This window comes from Mustelus asterias, chromosome 22 (assembly GCF_964213995.1).
Source record: "Mustelus asterias chromosome 22, sMusAst1.hap1.1, whole genome shotgun sequence".
In the NCBI taxonomy this organism is placed as follows: domain Eukaryota; kingdom Metazoa; phylum Chordata; class Chondrichthyes; order Carcharhiniformes; family Triakidae; genus Mustelus; species Mustelus asterias.
The window spans coordinates 15535476-15554781 of record NC_135822.1 but is presented as its reverse complement, the minus strand read 5'-3'; the positions used below and the strand labels follow the sequence as shown (position 1 = coordinate 15554781).

The window sequence follows — 19306 nt, the reverse complement described above, 5'->3', positions numbered from 1 at the left end:
CTGACCAATACCATCCTTGATCTCCAGGGCTACTGGGATATTTCAGTCCACCAACATTTGTAAATAGTTTCAGAGTAGCTCTTAACCAACCTACCAAAGTGGAGTGGGTAGGGAGTTCCTTCCCGTTTATCTTTACTGGCTGACTGGGTGAGACTTAACTGAACCTAAGAGAATTAATATTTATTCAATTTTGTATTTTCAAAATTCCATTTGAGATCCACTGGGCTGCACGGTGGCACAGTGGTTAGCACTGCTGCCTCACAGCGCCAGGGACCCAGGTTCGATTCCTGGCCTTGGGTCACTGTGTGGAGTTTGCACATTCTCCCTGTGTCTGCGTGGGTTTCCTCCGGGAGCTCCGGTTTCCTCCCACGGTCTGAAAGACGTGCTGGTTAGGTGCATTGACCCAAACAGGCGCCAGAGTGTGGCGACTAGGGGAATTTCACAGTAACTTCATTGCAGTGTTAATGTAAGCCTTACTTGTGACCCTAATAAATAAACTTTAAATAAACACTCTGCAGATTCCACCAGGTACCCTGGCTGACCTTTCCCAGCAGAGCCCCTTAGCACGTCATTGCCACAACAACTCATTCTCTGATCCCTTCCTGCTTTGGGAAACGTCTCCAAAGTGCAGCCATCTCTCGGTGGGACATTCCCAGGAGCAGGCAAAGTGAACCAATTGGATAATATACCAGAAAAGCAGGCAGTTTGCCAATCGTGTGTTCCTGATGATTGCTGAGACTAACTACCCCCGTTGGTATTGAAATTTCACACTTGAACCATTAGATAGAATTGCTCAGTGTGGTGATGAGAAAGACCTGCATTTATATAGCCCCTTTCCTGACCTCAGACAATTTACAGCCAATGAAATATTCTTTGAACTGTTGTAATGTAAGGGAATTTGTGCACAGCAAGCTCCTACCCGCACCCCACCACCTGCACCCCTTCTCATCTACCGCAAGAAATCTATCTTGGTGGCACGGTGTCACAGTGGTTAGCACTGCTCCAGGGACCCGGGTTCAAGTCTAACCTCGGGTGACTGTCTGTGTGGAGTTTGCACGATCTCCCCGTGTCTGCGTGGGTTTCCTCCGGGTGCTCCGGTTTCCTCCCGCAGTCCAAAGATGTGCGGGTTAGGTTTGATTGGCCCTGCTAAATTGCCCTGAGTGTTACGGAGATTAGCAGGGTAAATACGTGCGGTCACGGGGATAGGGCCTGGGTGAGATTGTTGTCGGTGCAGACTCGATGGGCTGAATGGCCTCCTTCTGCACTGTAGGGAGTCTATGATTCTATGAATTGAAAGTCTTTATACATATGTATAGGGAAAGATACACACAAACCGTTAGGTACACTTCACATAACCCCAAGCACTTCACAGCATTCATCTGCCTTTTCAATCATTCCCAAGGTTTTCTGTCTACACTAAACAAAAATCCATCTGAAAATAAGAATGTCTCAGAATCATAGAATCTACAGTGCAGAAGGAGGCCGTTTGGCCCATCGAGCCTTAACCTGAATGTGTCAGGAGGGTCACGACTCCCTCTTTGCAGGTTGTATAGAGGTATACAAGGGCAGATGGGAGTCTGACAATCAAGTACCAGTCGCAGGGAGTAACTGTTTATTTGTCCTGGCATCTGACAGTGAATTCTGTCATTCCAGATTATCCTGGTGGGGGAGTGGGAGGTGGCGGTTTGACAGAAGTTAAGCATTGATGAAGGGCTTTTTGAGTAGAGGGAGGCCACAGAGAGTGGGGAGGGGGTGGCTGGTGGTCCGCACATTTAGTGCTGTAAGCAGCTTCCACCACAGCCCATATATTATTCGGTTAAACTAGCATGTGTCCCACAGGTGTTGGGAGGGAGTGGTGGAGCTGTGACTGGGGTTTTGCATCTTTTTTGCTGCAGGGGATAAAGATTTAAACTAGGAAAGGTGTATGTCAGCAGTTCCACACCAGCTGTACGTAGCATTCTCTCAGCTTTGATCACACGTTTTAAACGCATATGGCAAAATGACAATCCCAGGTGGCATGAAAACCCTAATCATGCGTCCAGAACTTGTTTAACCACTTATGCAGCGGAGTACTTAGTTCAGAACTCGAACACCATAAAACAGTGACTGCTTTTATGTACGTCCGATCACATCTCATCACCTTATCACATCTCACTCTGCTTCATGGGCTACTCTCCGTTTACTTGCTGTGATTGTGAAGATGAACCTGGGTTTTTGCAAAGCGAAATCCCTACAAACAGCGATGGGTTAAGCAATCAGTCTCTTTTTGGTGGCGTACTAGAGGACGAGTGTCAGCTCTCCACATTAGCTCAAAATAACACATTAGGATGCCAACGCCATGGCAGCTTCGGTTTAATTACACTCTCAGCCTGCTCAGCATTCTTTCTCAGGATGTGGGCATCACTGGCAAGGCAGGCATTTTATTATCCATCCCTAGTTGCCCTAAGAGGGTGGTGGTGGTAGTCCATCTCCTAATAGGCCGCTGAAGAAGTCATTAAGTGCCAACCACATTGGTGTGGGAATGGAGTCACATATAGGACCAGTCTGATTACAGACGACAGGGTTTCTTCTCTAAAAGACTTTGGTGAATGTGTTGGATTTTTTTACAACTGTTGAGCTACATTTTAAATGTATTATTCGCACTGACAAACTGCACCTCTGCTTTGGCAATACTCCCCCTTTGAGTACGCAGGGCGGCACGGTGACACAGTGGTTACCACTGCTGCCTCACAGCGCCAGGGACCCGGGTTCGATTCCTGGCTTGTGTCACCGTCTGTGTGGAGTTTGCACTTTTCCCCCGTGTCTGCGTGAGTTTCCTCCGGGTGCTCCGGTTTCCTCCCACAGTCCAAAGATGTGTGGGTTAGGTTGATTGACCATGTTAAATTGACCCTAGTGTCAGGGGGATTAGCAGGGTAAATATGTGGGGTTACGGAAATAGGGCCTGAATGGGATTGTGGTTGGTATAGACTCAATGGGCCGAGAGGCCTCCTTCTGTACTGTAGGGATTCTATGATTCTATACGTTAGGTTAAGAACATAGAAGCAGGACTAGGTCATTCCGCCCTTGGAACCTGTGCCTCCATTCAAATAGATTGTGACTCGTCTCCTACTTCAACACCATTTTCCCGCACTAGCCCCTTATCCCTTGATATCTTTAATATCTCAAAATCTATCAGTCTCACTATCTTCTGCTTGACAAAATTCCTCCTCGCCTCAGTCCTAAGTGGCCTACTTCCTATTCTGAGATTGTGCCCCCTGGTTCTAGACTACCACCACCCACACCCACCCCAACCAGAGGAAATATCTTTCCTGCATCTGAGCACCATACAAATTTTGTATGCATTAATAAGATTATGTCTCATTCTTTTCAATCTCGAAAATACAGGCCCAATCCCCTTAATCTCTCCTCGTGGGAAAACCCATGATCATTCTGGTGAACCTTTGCCATTCCTTCTATGGCAAGTATATCCTTCCTTAGGTAAGGAGACCAAAACAGTACACAGTACTCCAGGTGTGGTCTGACCAAGGCCCTGTACAGCTGCGGCAAGGCTTCTTTACTCCTGTACTCAAATCCTCTAGCAATAAAGAGCAACATATGATTTGCCTTCCTAAATATTTGCACCTGCATGTTAACTTTCAGTGACTTATGAAAACAAGGACACCCAGTTCCCTTTGCACATAAACACTTCGCATTTCTGATTTTCCTACCAAAGTAGATAACTTCACATTTTTCTGCTGTGTTCTTGCCCATTCACTTAGCCTATCCAAGTCCCCTTGAATCCCTTTTGCACCCGCTTCAAAGCTCAGATTCCACCTAGTTTTGTACCATCAGCAAACTTGGAGAGATTACATTTGGCCCCTGCATCCAAATCATTTTTGCAGATTGTGTCTAGCTGAGCCCCAAGTCACAGCCTGCCAACCTGACAATGACCCTTTTATAATGATTTGCTTTTTTCTGTCTGTTCACCAATCCTCAATCTGTCCCAGTCTATTATCCCTAATCTCATGTCCCAGTTTTGCTTACTATCCTCCTGTGTGAGACCTTATCGAAAACCTTCTCAAAAATTCACATCCACATCCACTGGTTCCCCCTTATCTATTCTGCTAGTTATATCCTCAAAAGATTCTAACGTGTTTGACAAACATGTTTTGCCTTTCATAAATTCACATTGCCTCTGTCCAGTCCTATTATTATTTTCGAAGTCTTCAGTTATCATTGATGAAGGAGCAGCGCTCCAAAAGCTCGCGGTTCCAAATAAACCTGTTGGACTTTAACCTGATGTTGTGAGACTGTGTAAATGTAAGCCTACTTGTGACTAATAAACTTTCAACTTGTTTTTGCTAGAGGCACACACGTCAAATAGGTGAGGTGGCAAGCCGGCGACCTCCTTGCCCATCCCCAAACTGACCTTCATAACATGCTGGGTTGGTAGGCGGCAAATTCACAGTCAGTCCACCACTTGTAACTAAATAATTAAAGATCGATCAGGCTTGTTGGCAAGCCTGAATAATATGCTGCCCGTGCCAGGATGCAGCTGACGTGAGCAGACCGTCTTTTAATGCCTAGATGGAAAAGGGCAGAGAAGATGGGGGGTTGGGGCCTCATTTGGAGAAGTGTCCTGCACTCACAGGGGGAAACCCCCCCAAAGATACCCCTCACCCTTACCTTCTGCGTTTTGTACCCTCCAAAACTTAGCCCCCCCCAACCCGAAATCCTTCCTGGGGTCCTCTGATCCCTCCCCACCTGAAAAAACCCAGGATTAAATTTTCTGGGGCAGCCATGATCTTGTCCATCCTCCTTCATGCAGTCCCGGTAACATCTGTTAGAATCCGACAGTGCAGAAGGAGGCCATTCGGCCCATCGAATCTGCACTGACCACAATCGCACCCAGGCCCTATCCCCATAACCCCACTATTTACCCAGTTAATCCCCCTGACAACAAGGGGCAATTTAGCACAGCCAATCAACCTAACCCACACATCTTTGGACTTTGGGAGGAGACCGGAGCACCCGGAGGAAACCCACGCAGCCACAGCGAGAATCTGCCAGGACTGCTTGAGCTGTCAGCCAATCATAGAATCATAGAGGTTTACAGCATGGAAACAGGCCCTTCGGCCCAACTTGTCCATGCCGCCCTTTCTTTTTTAAAACCCCTAATCTAATCTCAATTGCCCGCATTTGGCCCATATCCCTCTATACCCATTGTACCCATGTAACTATCTAAATGCCTTTTAAAAGACAAAATTGTACCCGCCTCTACTACTAGCTCTGGCATCTTGTTCCAGACACTCACCACCCTCTGTGTGAAAAAATTGCCCCTCTGGACACTTTTGTATCCCTCCCCTCTCACCCTCTAGTTTTAGGCTCCCCTACCTTTGGGAAAAGATATTGACTATCTAGCTGATCTGTGCCCCTCATTATTTTATAGACCTCTATAAGGTCACCCCTCAGCCTTCTATGCTCCAGAGAAAAAAGTCCCAGTCTATCCAGCCTCTCCTTATAACTCAATCCATCAAGTCCTGGTAGCATCCTAGTAAATCTTTTCTGCACTCTTTCTAGTTTAATAATATTCTTTCTATAATAGGGTGACCAGAATTGCACACAGTATTCCAAGTGTGGCCTTACCAATGTCTTGTACAACTTCAACAAGACGTCCCAACTCCTGTATTCAATGTTCTGACCAATGAAACCAAGCATGCCGAATGCCTTCTTCACCACTCTGTCCACCTGTGACTCCACTTTCAAGGAGCTATGAATATGTATCCCTAGATCTCTTTGTTCTATAACTCTCCCCAACGCCCTACCATTAACTGAGTAAGTCCTGCCCTGGTTCAATCTACCAAAATGCATCACCTCGCATTTGTCTAAATTAAACAATCAGATTGGCCATCAGCTCCCAAGGGCAGAACTATCCCACTGAGGGGCAGAATTCCCATTCTGAACCAATCCAGCCCGTCCCTGCGTGTTGTGTCTGCTGGGCAGGTTTCCTCTGTATCAGCTTCTAGCTGACATTCCTTCTGCTCCCCCCCCCCCGCCGCCCCCCGCCCCAGCTCTGTAAAATGCAGCCCCTGATTTATATTAATTCTTTCATGGGGTGTTATCGTTGATAACATTAGCATTTGTCACCCATCTCGAATTTCCTTGAGCTGCTTTCCTGTAACACTGTAATCTCCCTGTGAAGGCACTCCCACAGTGCTGTTAGGGAGGGAGATCCAGGACTTTGACCCAGCAACATTGAAGGAATGCTAAAATAGTTCCAAGTCGGGATGGTGTGTGATTTGAAGAAGGATTTGGAGAAGGTGGTGTTCCTACACATCTGGGTGACACGGTGGCCCAGTGGTTAGCACTGCTGCCTCACAGTGCCAGGGACCCGGGTTCAATTCCAGCCACGGTCACTGTCTGTGTGGAGTTTGCACATTCTCCCCGTGTATGCGTGAGTTTCCTCCGGGTGCTCCGGTTTCCTCCCATAGTCCAAAGATGTGCGGGTTAGGTTGATTGGCCGTGCTAAATTGACCCTAGTGTCAGGGGATTAGAGGGTAAATATGTGGGGATATAGGAATGGGGCCTGGGTGGGATTGTGGTCGGTGCAGACTCGATGGGTTGTATGGCCTCCTTCTGCACTGTAGGATTCTATGATTTGATTCTGCTGCCCTTGTTCTTCTGGATGGTAGAGGCTACTGCTTTGAAAGATGCTGTCGAAAGTATCTTGGTGAATAGCTCCAGTGCATCTTGTAGATGGTACATAGATATGGTGAGGGAGGGAGGGGTGCTGTCGAGCTTTTGTTATTGGAGCTTACACTCATCCAGGCAAAGGATGAGAATTCCATCACATTCTTGACTTGCGCCTTGCAGATGGTGGACAGGCTTTGGGGAGTCAGGAGGAGAGATTCTTGTCATTGAATTAACAGCTTCTAACCTATTCCTGCAGCCACAGTGTTTCTATGGGTGGTCCAGTTCAGCTCAGTTTCTGGTCAGTGGTCATCCCCAGGCTGCTGATGGTGAGTGACTCAGTGTTGGTAATTCCGTTGAACATCAAGGGAAGAAGATTTGATTCTCTCTTGTTGGAGATGATCATTGCCTGGCACGTTTGTGGCACAAACATTATTTGCCACTTACTGGCCCAAAACTACAGAGTTGAACAAGATGTCTATTGCACTTTGTGTCACATAAGTGACTGTCCTAACTTCTTAAATGCAGAAATCGAGCAAGAAGTTGAGCAGCAGAACACTGAACGGAAGAGCAACAGCCTCACAGGAGAAGATATCAGAGAGCAGGTGGGTGTGAGTTACAGCTTAACCAGTACATGAGCCTCAGTGTAGCACTTAACTCAGTGCCCTGTGCCTGGGGAGAAGCAGCAAACAGTTGTTAACTCATTTTCTGCAGTAACAAGCTGCTGGTCTGGGGAGCAAGCAAGGACTGTCAGGTTGCCGAGGTGACGATAACTTGATGAGCTGCTTTTGCACAGTCTATTACAGAAGCACTTAGAGACCTTTAGGTAGAGTGCTCCACAGAGTACCAACATCATAAAAATAATTACACATCTCAGTGTGGGTAGCAAAAATAATTCTAAAAGGTCACGGCAAATGCTAGAAATACGGAGTGGGTCTGTCAGGGGCGGTAAGGACAAACAATGGGTTAATGCTTTGGACAGAGGCTGCAATTTAGCTGTCTTTTGGTGCCATATTAGTGGCACATTGACAGCTGCAATATAATATACTCGCCAGCTTTGCTAAGCCCCTTAGCTGTGATCTGCTGGGATCCCGGTCTCCGTCTCTTGCTGCTGACAGACCAGCATTGTGTGCAATTAGAGATAAAAACACCGCACAATGCAGAAAGCTCAGGCTTCGCCTTCAGAGAGGGGCTGGCTGACACCGTAAAACTGTCCTTTCACCTCTAGCTCAGACCTGGCTCGCCGAGGTGGAACGAAAGTCACCTCGTTTGCTGCTGCTCGCTGGCTGCAGGTGTCCAAAACTAATTGCTTTCACGCTGTCGGGCTGATTTTACAAACTGACGCTCCCGGCGGGGAGCGTGGCACACCGGAACAGGTAGTGGGATATTACCAGCGGGCGAGGCCCAGTGCCAGGATTCTGCATTCACCAAATCACCCTTACCTCACTGCAGCCAACTCAGATTCTCTCCTATTGTGTTGTATCATAGAGTCACAAACCTGTTGGTCTGTAATTTCACTATCAGGATAAGGAAATATAAAAGCGTGATACAGTCCTGCATACTGCCATCCACTGCTGGCAGCCGTGCCTTCAGCTGTCTGGGCCCTAAGCTCTGGCATTTCCTCTCTAAACCTCCCCACCCTACTCCCTCCTCCTTTAAGACATTCAATAAAATCTACCTCTTTGGTCACCTGTCCTGGTGACTTGGGTGTCAGACTTTGTCGATTCTGCTGCTGTGAATTGCCCCGGGACATTTAACTAAATTAACAGCGCAATAGAAATTCAACAAACACAGAAAATGCCGGAAAATCTCAGCAGGTCTGACAGCACCTGTGCAGACAGAGCGGACCTCACATCTGGACCTCACATCTGGATGACCCATCGAGACACCAACACACACATGAATGCAAACACACCAACACATACATATGAATGCACATACACAAACACACACACACACCTACACACGCACACCAACACGCATGCAAACACACTAACACACATGAATGCATGCACACAAACACAGATGAATGCCAAAACACTCATAAATGCACATACACAAACACACCAACATATGCATGCATGCACATCTAGACACATGCACGCACACACGCAAACACACATGAATGCAAACAGAACAACACATACATGAATGCAAACACACCAACACACACACCAACACACTCATTAATGCATGCACACAAACACATCAGTGAACACACACACAAACATACCAACACACTAGGCGATGGCCTAGTGGTCTTATTGCCAGACTATTAATCCATAAATTCAGCTAATGTTCTGGGACCAGAGTTCAAATCCCGCCACGGCAGATGGTGGAATTTGAATTCAATTTTTAAAAATCTGGAATTAAGAATCTACTGATGACCATGAAACCATTGTCGATTGTCGGAAAAACCCATCTGGTTCACTAATGTCCTTTAGGGAAAGAAATCTGCTGCCCTTATCCGGTCTGGCCTGTGTGACTCCAGAGCCACAGCAATGTGGTTGACTCTTAAATGCCCTCCAAGGGCAACTAGGGATGGGCAATAAATGCTGGCGGCACTTAGCACCAGCCAGCGATGCCCATATCCCACAAATTAATAAAAAAAGAACGGGTCAAAGGTTATGGGGAGAAAGCAGGATGAGGCTATTGAGTTGGATGATCAGCCATGATCGTGATGAATGGCGGTGCAGGCTCGAAGGGCCAAATGGCCTCCTCCTGCTCCTATCTTCTATGTTTCTACACAAACACACCAACACACTCATGAATGTGTGCATATAATTAGTAAAAGTTTTAACAACACCAGGTTAAAGTCCAACAGGTTTATTTGGTAGCATCTCCACATCATGCATATACTTACACAGGACAGTAGCAAACACCGCAATTCCATGTGCTCCTGGTACCTAATACTTCAGTAAGAAGTTTAACAACACCAGGTTAAAGTCCAACAGGTTTATTTGGTAGCAAAAGCCACAAGCTTTCGGAGCCTTAAGCCCCTTCTTCAGGTGAGTGGGAATTCTGTTCACAAACACCTACAAAGACCTAATACTTCACCAGTTTGGCCACTTTTCATGAGTGGGCAGTTCATTCCAATTTGCTATTTGATTCCATCATAGCAAGTTGTCTTCTAGAAATAAGGGAAGAAAATTAGCAAATAAGTAAACGGTAAATAAAGCACAACAGCAGTGCATGTTTAATAATTTAAGCAGTTCACAGGTTTTAATCTGCAGTCTGGAAACTAGCTGGGGATATGCTTGCTGTTCTGATTTCCCTGCCCACACAGTGGGGCCATAAAAGTATTCTGCAGTGTATCTGTCGCAGTCAATTCATGCTGAGAAATGTGTTGTGGCAACAATGCACTTAGCACCTCATGTAGTAATGTTGTCTGGCAGGCTGGTCACAGCAGGTAACTCTGTGACATCACCCCGTCTCGCAGCAGATTGAGCAAGTGCAGCCCTGGGACAGGAATGTATTAAATGCAAATAAATGGGACCCTGGAACCCAGAGGTAGTATAAAGCAAACACCAAGTTCTGGACATTTTTATTACAGGTACATAAACAGAGTTGATGAATTTCAATGTTTATAGCAACTAAGTAAATAATCTGTACTCTATAAAATCTAACAGAGCTGCTTAAATATTTAACTCTCATGGGGATTTAAGGTCCAACATTTTTCATTTTGTTTCTGGTGTAAAATTGTAATTCTGCAACAATAAAAGAAATCAGTTATCAATTAGTGGGACCGGTTAAAAATGTTGGTCGTCACTTTGCCATCTTACGCGGTGCATTTTTTCTGATACCTCATTTCTTGCCCTGAATAAATATCATTCACATTCGCTCACCTCTGCTGCCCCCATCCTCAACCACCCTATCACAAACTATGTGGAGTTATTGTTATACAGGACGGAGTTGCTCAGGCAGTCATCTATTACACCAATCTAAGTGGAGGGTATTTCAGACCCTTCGACCATGTGAAGGGGGCAGTGCCTTTATCAATATGATAAGTTTCAGTGTATTAGTGTCACAAGCAGGCTTACATTAACACTGCAATGAAGTTACTGTGAAAATCCCCTAGTCGCCACACTCTGGCGCCTGTTCGGGTACACTGAGGGAGAATTTAGCATGGCCAATACATCTTTCTTCGGATTGTGGGAGGAAACCGGAGCACCCGGAGGAAACCCACGCAGACACAGGGAGAATGTGCAGCCTCCACACAGACAGTGACCCAAGCCGGGAATCGAACCCGGGTCCCTGGCGCTGTGAGGCAGTGGTGCTAACCACTGTGCCATCATGCCACCCCGATACCTGTTACTTGCCCCAGGGACAATCGCTGTTGCTGGAAATTTTGACAGGGTAGCGCCAGGTGGAACTAGCCACTTCACCAGATGGAAGGAGAGAGGGATATGTGTATATTTAAGGCTGAGCTGGATAGATTTTTGATCAGTAAGGGAATCAAGGGTTACAGGGAAAAGGCAGGAAGGTGGACATGAGGAATGTCAGATCAGCCATGACCCTATTCAACGGCGGAGCAGGCTCGAGGGGCCGAACGGTCTAATCCTGCTCCTATTTCTTATAGTCCTCTTATGGTCTTATGGGAGGGAGTGTCATATTGATAATCAGACCCAGCCTCCTCATAATGCAGGCGCAGATGCTCATGTCTCTGGTAGTGAATGGGGTCGAAATATAAAGGTGATCGTCTCCCAAGTGTAGATCCTTAAATTTCATGGGGCATGCCACCTACCCCAAAGAACTTTTAAAAATATTTGTTCTTAAGATGTGGTTGTTGCTGGCCAGGCCAGCATTTATTGCCCACTCCCCTTGAGAAGGTGGTGGTGGGCTGCCTTCTTGAAGTACTGCAGCCCACATGGAGAAACTATCCTGTTAGGTATGGATTTCCAGGATTTTAACCCTTTGATGTTGAAGCAGTAGCTTCAACATCAAACAGCACTTTAAGCAGTATCCCCATGTTCAAATCATGGGGATTTCATGACGATGGCCTAGTGGTATTATCACTAGACTATTAATCCAGAAACTCAGCAAATGTTCTGGGGACCCAGGTTCAAATCCCACCACGGCAGATGGTGGAATTTGAATTCAATTTTAAAAATCTGGAATTAAGAATCTACTGATGACCATGAAACCATTGTCGATTGTCGAGAAAATCCATCTGGCTCGCTAATGTGCTTTAGGGAAGGAAATCTGCCGTCCTTACCTAGTCTGGCCTACATGTGACTCCAGAGCCACTGCAATGTGGTTGACTTTCAACTAGTGATGGGCAATAAATGCTGGCACTGCAGGATAGTACACACTGCATGATAGTACACACTGCAGGATAGTACACACTGCAGGATAGTACACACTGCAGGATAGTACACACTGCAGGATAGTACACACTGTAGGATAGTACAGACTACATGATCGTACACGCTGCATGATAGTACACACTGTAGGATAGTACAGACTACATGATCGTACACGCTGCATGATAGTACACACTGCAGGATAGTACACACTGCAGGATAGTACAGACTGCATGATCGTACACACTGCAGGATAGTACAGACTACATGATCGTACACGCTGCATGATAGTACAGACTGCATGATAGTACAGACTGCATGATCGTACATGCTGCATGATAGTACACACTGCAGGATAGTACACACTGCAGGATAGTACACACTGCAGGATAGTACACACTGCAGGATAGTAAGACTACATGATCGTACACGCTGCATGATAGTACACACTGCAGGATAGTACAGACTGCAGGATAGTACACACTGCAGGATAGTACAGACTACATGATCGTACACGCTGCATGATAGTACACACTGCAGGATAGTACAGACTACATGATCGTACACGCTGCATGATAGTACACACTGCAGGATAGTACACACTGCAGGATAGTACAGACTACATGATAGTACACACTGCAGGATAGTACACACTGCAGGATAGTACAGACTGCATGATCGTACACGCTGCATGATAGTACACACTGCAGGATAGTACAGACTACATGATAGTACACACTGCAGGATAGTACACACTGCAGGATAGTACAGACTGCATGATCGTACACGCTGCATGATAGTACACACTGCAGGATAGTACAGACTACATGATCGTACACGCTGCATGATAGTACACACTGCAGGATAGTACAGACTGCATGATAGTACAGACTACATGATCGTACACGCTGCATGATAGTACACACTGCAGGATAGTACAGACTGCATGATAGTACAGACTACATGATCGTACACGCTGCATGATAGTACACACTGCAGGATAGTACACACTGCAGGATAGTACACACTGCAGGATAGTACACACTGCAGAATAGTACACACTGCAGGATAGTACACACTGCAGAATAGTACAGACTGCAGAATAGTACAGACTGCAGGATAGTACACACTGCAGGATAGTACACACTGCAGGATAGTACACACTGCAGAATAGTACACACTGCAGGATAGTACACACTGCAGGATAGTACACACTGCAGGATAGTACACACTGCAGGATAGTACACACTGTAGGATAGTACAGACTACATGATCGTACACGCTGCATGATAGTACACACTGCAGGATAGTACAGACTGCATGATCGTACACACTGCAGGATAGTACACACTGCAGGATAGTACACACTGCAGGATAGTACACACTGTAGGATAGTACACACTGCAGGATAGTACACACTGCAGGATAGTACATACTGTAGGATAGTACAGACTACATGATCGTACACACCGCAGGATAGTACAGACTGCATGATAGTACAGACTACATGATCGTACACGCTGCATGATAGTACATACTGCAGGATAGTACAGACTGCATGATAGTACAGACTACATGATCGTACACGCTGCATGATAGTACACACTGCAGGATAGTACAGACTGCATGATAGTACAGACTACATGATCGTACACGCTGCATGATAGTACACACTGCAGGATAGTACACACTGCAGGATAGTACACACTGCAGGATAGTACACACTGCAGAATAGTACAGACTGCAGAATAGTACAGACTGCAGGATAGTACACACTGCAGGATAGTACACACTGCAGAATAGTACAGACTGCAGAATAGTACAGACTGCAGGATAGTACAGACTACATGGTCGTACACGCCGCATGATAGTACACACTGCACTGTGCTGCTGGTTTAAGGAGTGAATGTTTCAGGGGACGGATGGGCTGCAAATGCATATTTGGTATGGTGTAAAAGTGAACCGCCACCCCGCAGACACGGGGCATCAGGCTGTCTCAGGTCCACAACCTGTTTTATTCCAAGGAAGATAACTATCCTTCCTTCAGCAACATTCGAGGAAAACAGTCAGGCTTATACAGATCTCTGTTTGGAAATGGCCCTCCAATGGGCTATAGGGGAGTACAAAGCGTAGACACAGTAAATGCCAGCAGGGCAATGCACAAAGAGTATTTTTGTGTCAATCCACACAAATTGTAAAAGGGCGGACACATCTCCTAACAGCTCGCAGAAAGACAGGATTATATCACGACCGTCAGCTGGGGAGTGATGCGTGATTTGGGGATAGACTAAAGAGATCAAGATAAAAAGAAATCCATTAAAAATATCCAGATGGATATGATCTAAATGGTCCAGTGAAATTTTAAAGACTCCTCTGTCCATCTCCCATTAATACATTTGCTGCGAATCTGAATTTGCCTTCAGGCAGCACCAGTCTATAAAGAGCTACTGATTGGCTTTGTTGCATTGTGCGATGTACAGAGGCTGCACCCTCTGTGGCCCTGGTAATTTCACACTTAGTGTCTGATCTCTATTTAATCCTTCACCACAAATTTACATCCCTAAATCCCAACAGCCATCACTTACATTGAGCATTGTACTGAGTTCGAAACTGGTGAGTTGAGAGCCCACTTCAGAGACTTCAGCCACACAAACTAGGCTGACACAGGAAATTACTTTGACAGAGGCACCATCCTTCTGATGAGACCTTAACCTAAGCTTGCCCTCCCAGATGGGCAGAAAAGATTCCAAGAAGAACAGGGGAGTTCCCCCTGTCCTGGCCAATATTTATCCTTCAGTCAGTAAAACTACAACAGATTACTTGGTCATTATGACTTTTGCTGTTTATGGAAACTTACTGTGTGCAAATTGGCTATTGCAAATCCTACTTACAATGGTGACTGCAATTCAAAAATTGTCTGTGAGCGTTTTGGGATGGCCTGGGGTATGAAAGGTGGTGTATCAATGAAAATTATTTTGTTTTACAAAACTGTTCAGTTTCCTTTGCTCAACTTTCCTCCCTCCTCTCCGAATGGCACTGATGCTCCCTGGCGCACAGTTTCATAGGGCAGGTCATTCTCGAGCACCAGTACTCCTTACTGCTGACCATGTGGGAGCTGAGATAATTATTGCTGCCTAAGCATCTGTCAGGGATATTACAGCTGAGCCTGATCCACACGCACACACACATATGCATGCACACACACGCACACACGCACACACACACACGCACACATGCACGCACACACACATGCACACACACGCACGCACGCGCACACACATGCACACACGCATGCGCACATGCACACACACATGCATGCGCACACGCACGCACATGCATGTGCACACACACACATGCATGCGCACACACGCACACACACATATGCATGCACACACACGCGCGCACACATGCACACAGACACGCACACACGCACGTGCACGCACACACATGCACACGCGCGCACACACACACACGCACGCACATGCACGCACGCACACACACGTGCACACACACATACACGCACGCACACACACACACGCGCGCACACACACGCACATACACACACACACACACATACACACACTCACACTCACTCACACCCACACACATATCCTTCCATGCGAGGTGCATTGGTTACAAATGAGCAGAGACATTTTTTTCTTTCCCAGGGCCTTTAGCTGAACTGATTCACCTTCCCAGGTAAGATCCACTAACGCCTGCCATGGGAATCGGAGCGGGCGAGGGGCAGACCATGGGAAGGTCCGTTGACCTCGGGTGGGATTTTTACGGTTTCAGGACGTGCGAGGCCATAAAATCCTGCGTGGAGTGAACAGGGGGTGGAGCCTGAGACCCTTTCACGGGTCAGTCGGAGCCAGTTTCTCACAGGGCTGTGCATGCACCAACTGATCAAGTCAAAACTGATTTAAATCTCTGCAAATTACTTGCATTTTTAATTCAATTAGCAAAAATAACTCATGTCCCCTATGATGGTGGTGAAGTTGCTTTGGGCAAATGAAGCACATTTAAAAGCTGCCAAGGACATGAAGCTAATTATTCAATAGTCAACCAATCTGATGGTGATGCCACTCAGAAGAGATGTCACAGGAAATGTCAAGCTGAATTTTTGTTTTCCAAGGTGGTTTTAAAATGCTTCATTACACAGCGAGTCCTCGGTTTACCTGCTGCACGGAAGGTGTAAAATACAGATCTGAAAGCTATCTTATTAACGTTTCTTTCAGTCTTCTTTCCTTTTCTAACAGTTTCCAATTCTCTTCTGAAGATGCAGTTTATATCCTATAGGGATAGGGGTTCCACCTGCTTCAGTTTCTGTTCTGGCGTCATCTGGGTCAGTGTGTCAGTCACTATTGCTGGGAGTCAGTTCCACTTGTGTAGGGTCACTGTCCTGTGATGATATCCTTCCACTTACACAGAGAATTATATCGAGTCTACAGCACAAACACAGGCCATTTGGCACAAAAGTTTAAAGTTTTTATTTATTTCAGTTCAGCAAAAGGCCCTGGGATGAAAAAAATGTCTCTGCTCATTTGTAACCAATGCACCTCGCATGGAAGGATATGTGCGTGTCGGTGTGTGTGTGCGTGTGTGTGTGTGTGTGTGCGCGTGTGGGTGTGTGTGCATGAGTGTGTGTGTGCGTGTGTGTGTGTGTGTGTGCGTGTGTGCGCGTGTGGGTGTGTGTGCATGAGTGTGTGCGTGTGTGTACGTGTGTGTGTGTGCGTCTGGGTGTGTGTGTGGGTGTGTGTGCGTGTGTGTGTGTGTGTGCATGCATGTGGGTGTGTGCGCATGTGTATTTGTGTGTGTGTGTCACAAGTAGGCTTACATTAACACTACAATGAAGTTACTGTGAAAATCCCCGAGTTGCCACACTCCGGCGCCTGTTCGGGTACACTGAGGGAGAATTTAGCATGGCCAATGTACCCAACCAGCACGTCTTTCGGACTGTGGGAGGAAACCGGAGCACCCGGAGGAAACCCACGCAGACACGGGGAGAATGTGCAGACTCCGCACAGACAGTGACGGAAATCAAACCCGGGTCCCTGGCACTGTGAGGCAGCAGTGCTAACCATTGTGCCACAGTGCTGCCCCAATTGTCCCATGCTGGCATTCACGATTCACTCAAGCCTATATGCCAATCGCTCTCCTGTTGGGATACAGTGACACTTGCGCCAGTCACTCTCCATCACCTCACACAAGTGGTCTTTTATTCTATTGCCATTTATTTCCTTGTTGTTTCCAAAACCAGTTTTCATCTGTGAACTTGGGCAGTGATTGTCAGCTGGCTATTTGACTGCAGGAATCATCACAGCCGTGTTCAATCCTATCCTTGTTTGGCATCCATGTGTGTAATTCTATAGCAGAACTCACCTGATAACATTAAAGAGCAGGAAAGCTTGTTAGCATATTCCCAACTCAGCACTAGCCCATTCACAGTAACACAGTAAATCTTTTCTGCAGATAGTAAATGCTTCAGGTCTTGCTATTTGCATTTTTTGAGCAGGAACATTTAATAACCAGCCCAGGTTGTGTCCCACCGTCCATGCTCCGATTCCCTGCTGTCCTCGCCAATGAGACAGCACAGGAAAGATGGACAGAATCTCCCCCTCAGCGCACAGAGTGCTGACAATGTTTTTGTCCAGTTTTGAGTGCTGGCTGAGGCAAGAAAACGGAGTTTCCTCTCCAGATTTTAGTGCACTCTGTGCGTTGCAGGCTAATCTAGGGATGTGGTTTTGCCATCATTGTGGTGAGTTGGGGGCCTGATGGAGCTGGCAAAGCCGGCTCCACAGAGATTGGCGCCATCTTCAAAGGGCATCCCGATCTACGATAAGAGAAATTCTCCCACACCCCCACAGACATGGGGGACCCCCACATGCATTGAGGCAACCTCCCCCTCCCCGCTCCTTCCAGACAGGCATCAGGGCAGGAACCCCCACAAGCAGCCGGGCACCTCCCCATTTTACTGGCATCGATGCCCCCCACCACCCCCAACAGGCATCAAGGCACCCCACCCCCACCACATAGGCAGCAGGGTACTACCCCATCGACAGGAATTTGGGCAACCCCCCCCCCCCCCCCACCCCCACCTCCACCACCACACAGACATTGAGGTTCTCCCCCACCCACAGGCATTTGGGTGCCCCCTCCCATAGATAAGGGGAACCACCAAATGGGACTCCACAGAAGGCCCATCCTTGCACTTCCACCTGGCACTGCCAGGTTGGCACTGACAGGGGCAGTTCCATGCAGCAGTGCCAGGGCACTCCTCAGGTATGTCCCTCTCCCCCCCCGGGGGCTATACTTATCTTAGTGTCCCCAGCGGGTTTCCCTGGGCGTTTCCCTGGACTGATTCCAGTTTTTATATATCTGCCATAAACCTCAGCGATGTGACATCACATCAGAGAAGTATGCATATTCAGTGAGGTGGGGGATCACATGGCTGGAAAGCTCTTCAATGATATTTGAATTTATTAAAATGTATTGAAATGAATGGCGGGAACCTTGTTATATCACTGGGTGGGGAAAATCCGTAAATAAGGACCCGCTGGCGAGAATCTCGTTTCCAACGCTGTTCTGCCCACATTGCTGTTTACGGTGATGGCTAACGCAGCAAAAAATTCTACCCGACGTTTGAGGTTGCTGGAAACCAATCATCTCAGGACATCAGGGCCGTGTCTTATCCTCAGTCATCTTCAGCTGCTTCATCGGTGACCTTCCTTCCATCATAAGGTGAGAATTGGGGATGTTTGCGGATGATCACACCGTGTTCAATTCCATTCACAGCTCCTCACACACTGTGAAGCAGGAACTGAGAAAGATTCAGTCTCAGGCTGACAAAGTGTCAAACAACATTCACACCAGCAAATGGCCACCTCTAACCAGAGAAAATCTAATCACCTCCCCATGACATTCAACAACATTACCATGGCTGCAGCACCCACTGTCAACATCCTAGGGGTCGCTTTTAACCCGAAGTTTAACCCGGTCGAGCCACATAAATACCGTGGCTAAAAGATCAAGTCAGAGGCTGTGGGTGCGATCTTACGGAAACATTTTAGATGTCAACCAAGTGAGAAAATAGGCAGGATGGCGTTTTTCCTGGCAAGCTGCGAGCCGCAATCTTGTGGCATTTAGCGCAAAAAAAGTACCAGGATGCGATTTTCAGTGTGTGTGTGGCTGGGAGCAGGGGTGGTGAGGTGGGAGAGTCGGGGGGGTGAAGCCTGAGCTCGCCGAGGAGGCCAGCTGCTGAGCTCCAGGAGCACCATTGCGCAGGTGCCCAATCTCCCAGTGTATCGGGAGAGCTCCTGCTCTTCCCCCCTGCC

At 47.1% G+C, this 19306-nt stretch overlaps 1 protein-coding gene across 1 annotated transcript in view; it reads left to right on the top strand.

Moving 5' to 3' along the window:
- LOC144509739 (MORN repeat-containing protein 1-like) overlaps nt 1-19306 on the top strand; it is a 203865-nt gene that overhangs the window by 164575 nt on the left and 19984 nt on the right. Inside the window, exon 13 of the mRNA XM_078238521.1 lies at nt 7198-7274. Within this exon, the coding sequence (XP_078094647.1) occupies nt 7198-7274 (77 nt within the window). The remainder of the gene's footprint in view (nt 1-7197; nt 7275-19306) is intronic.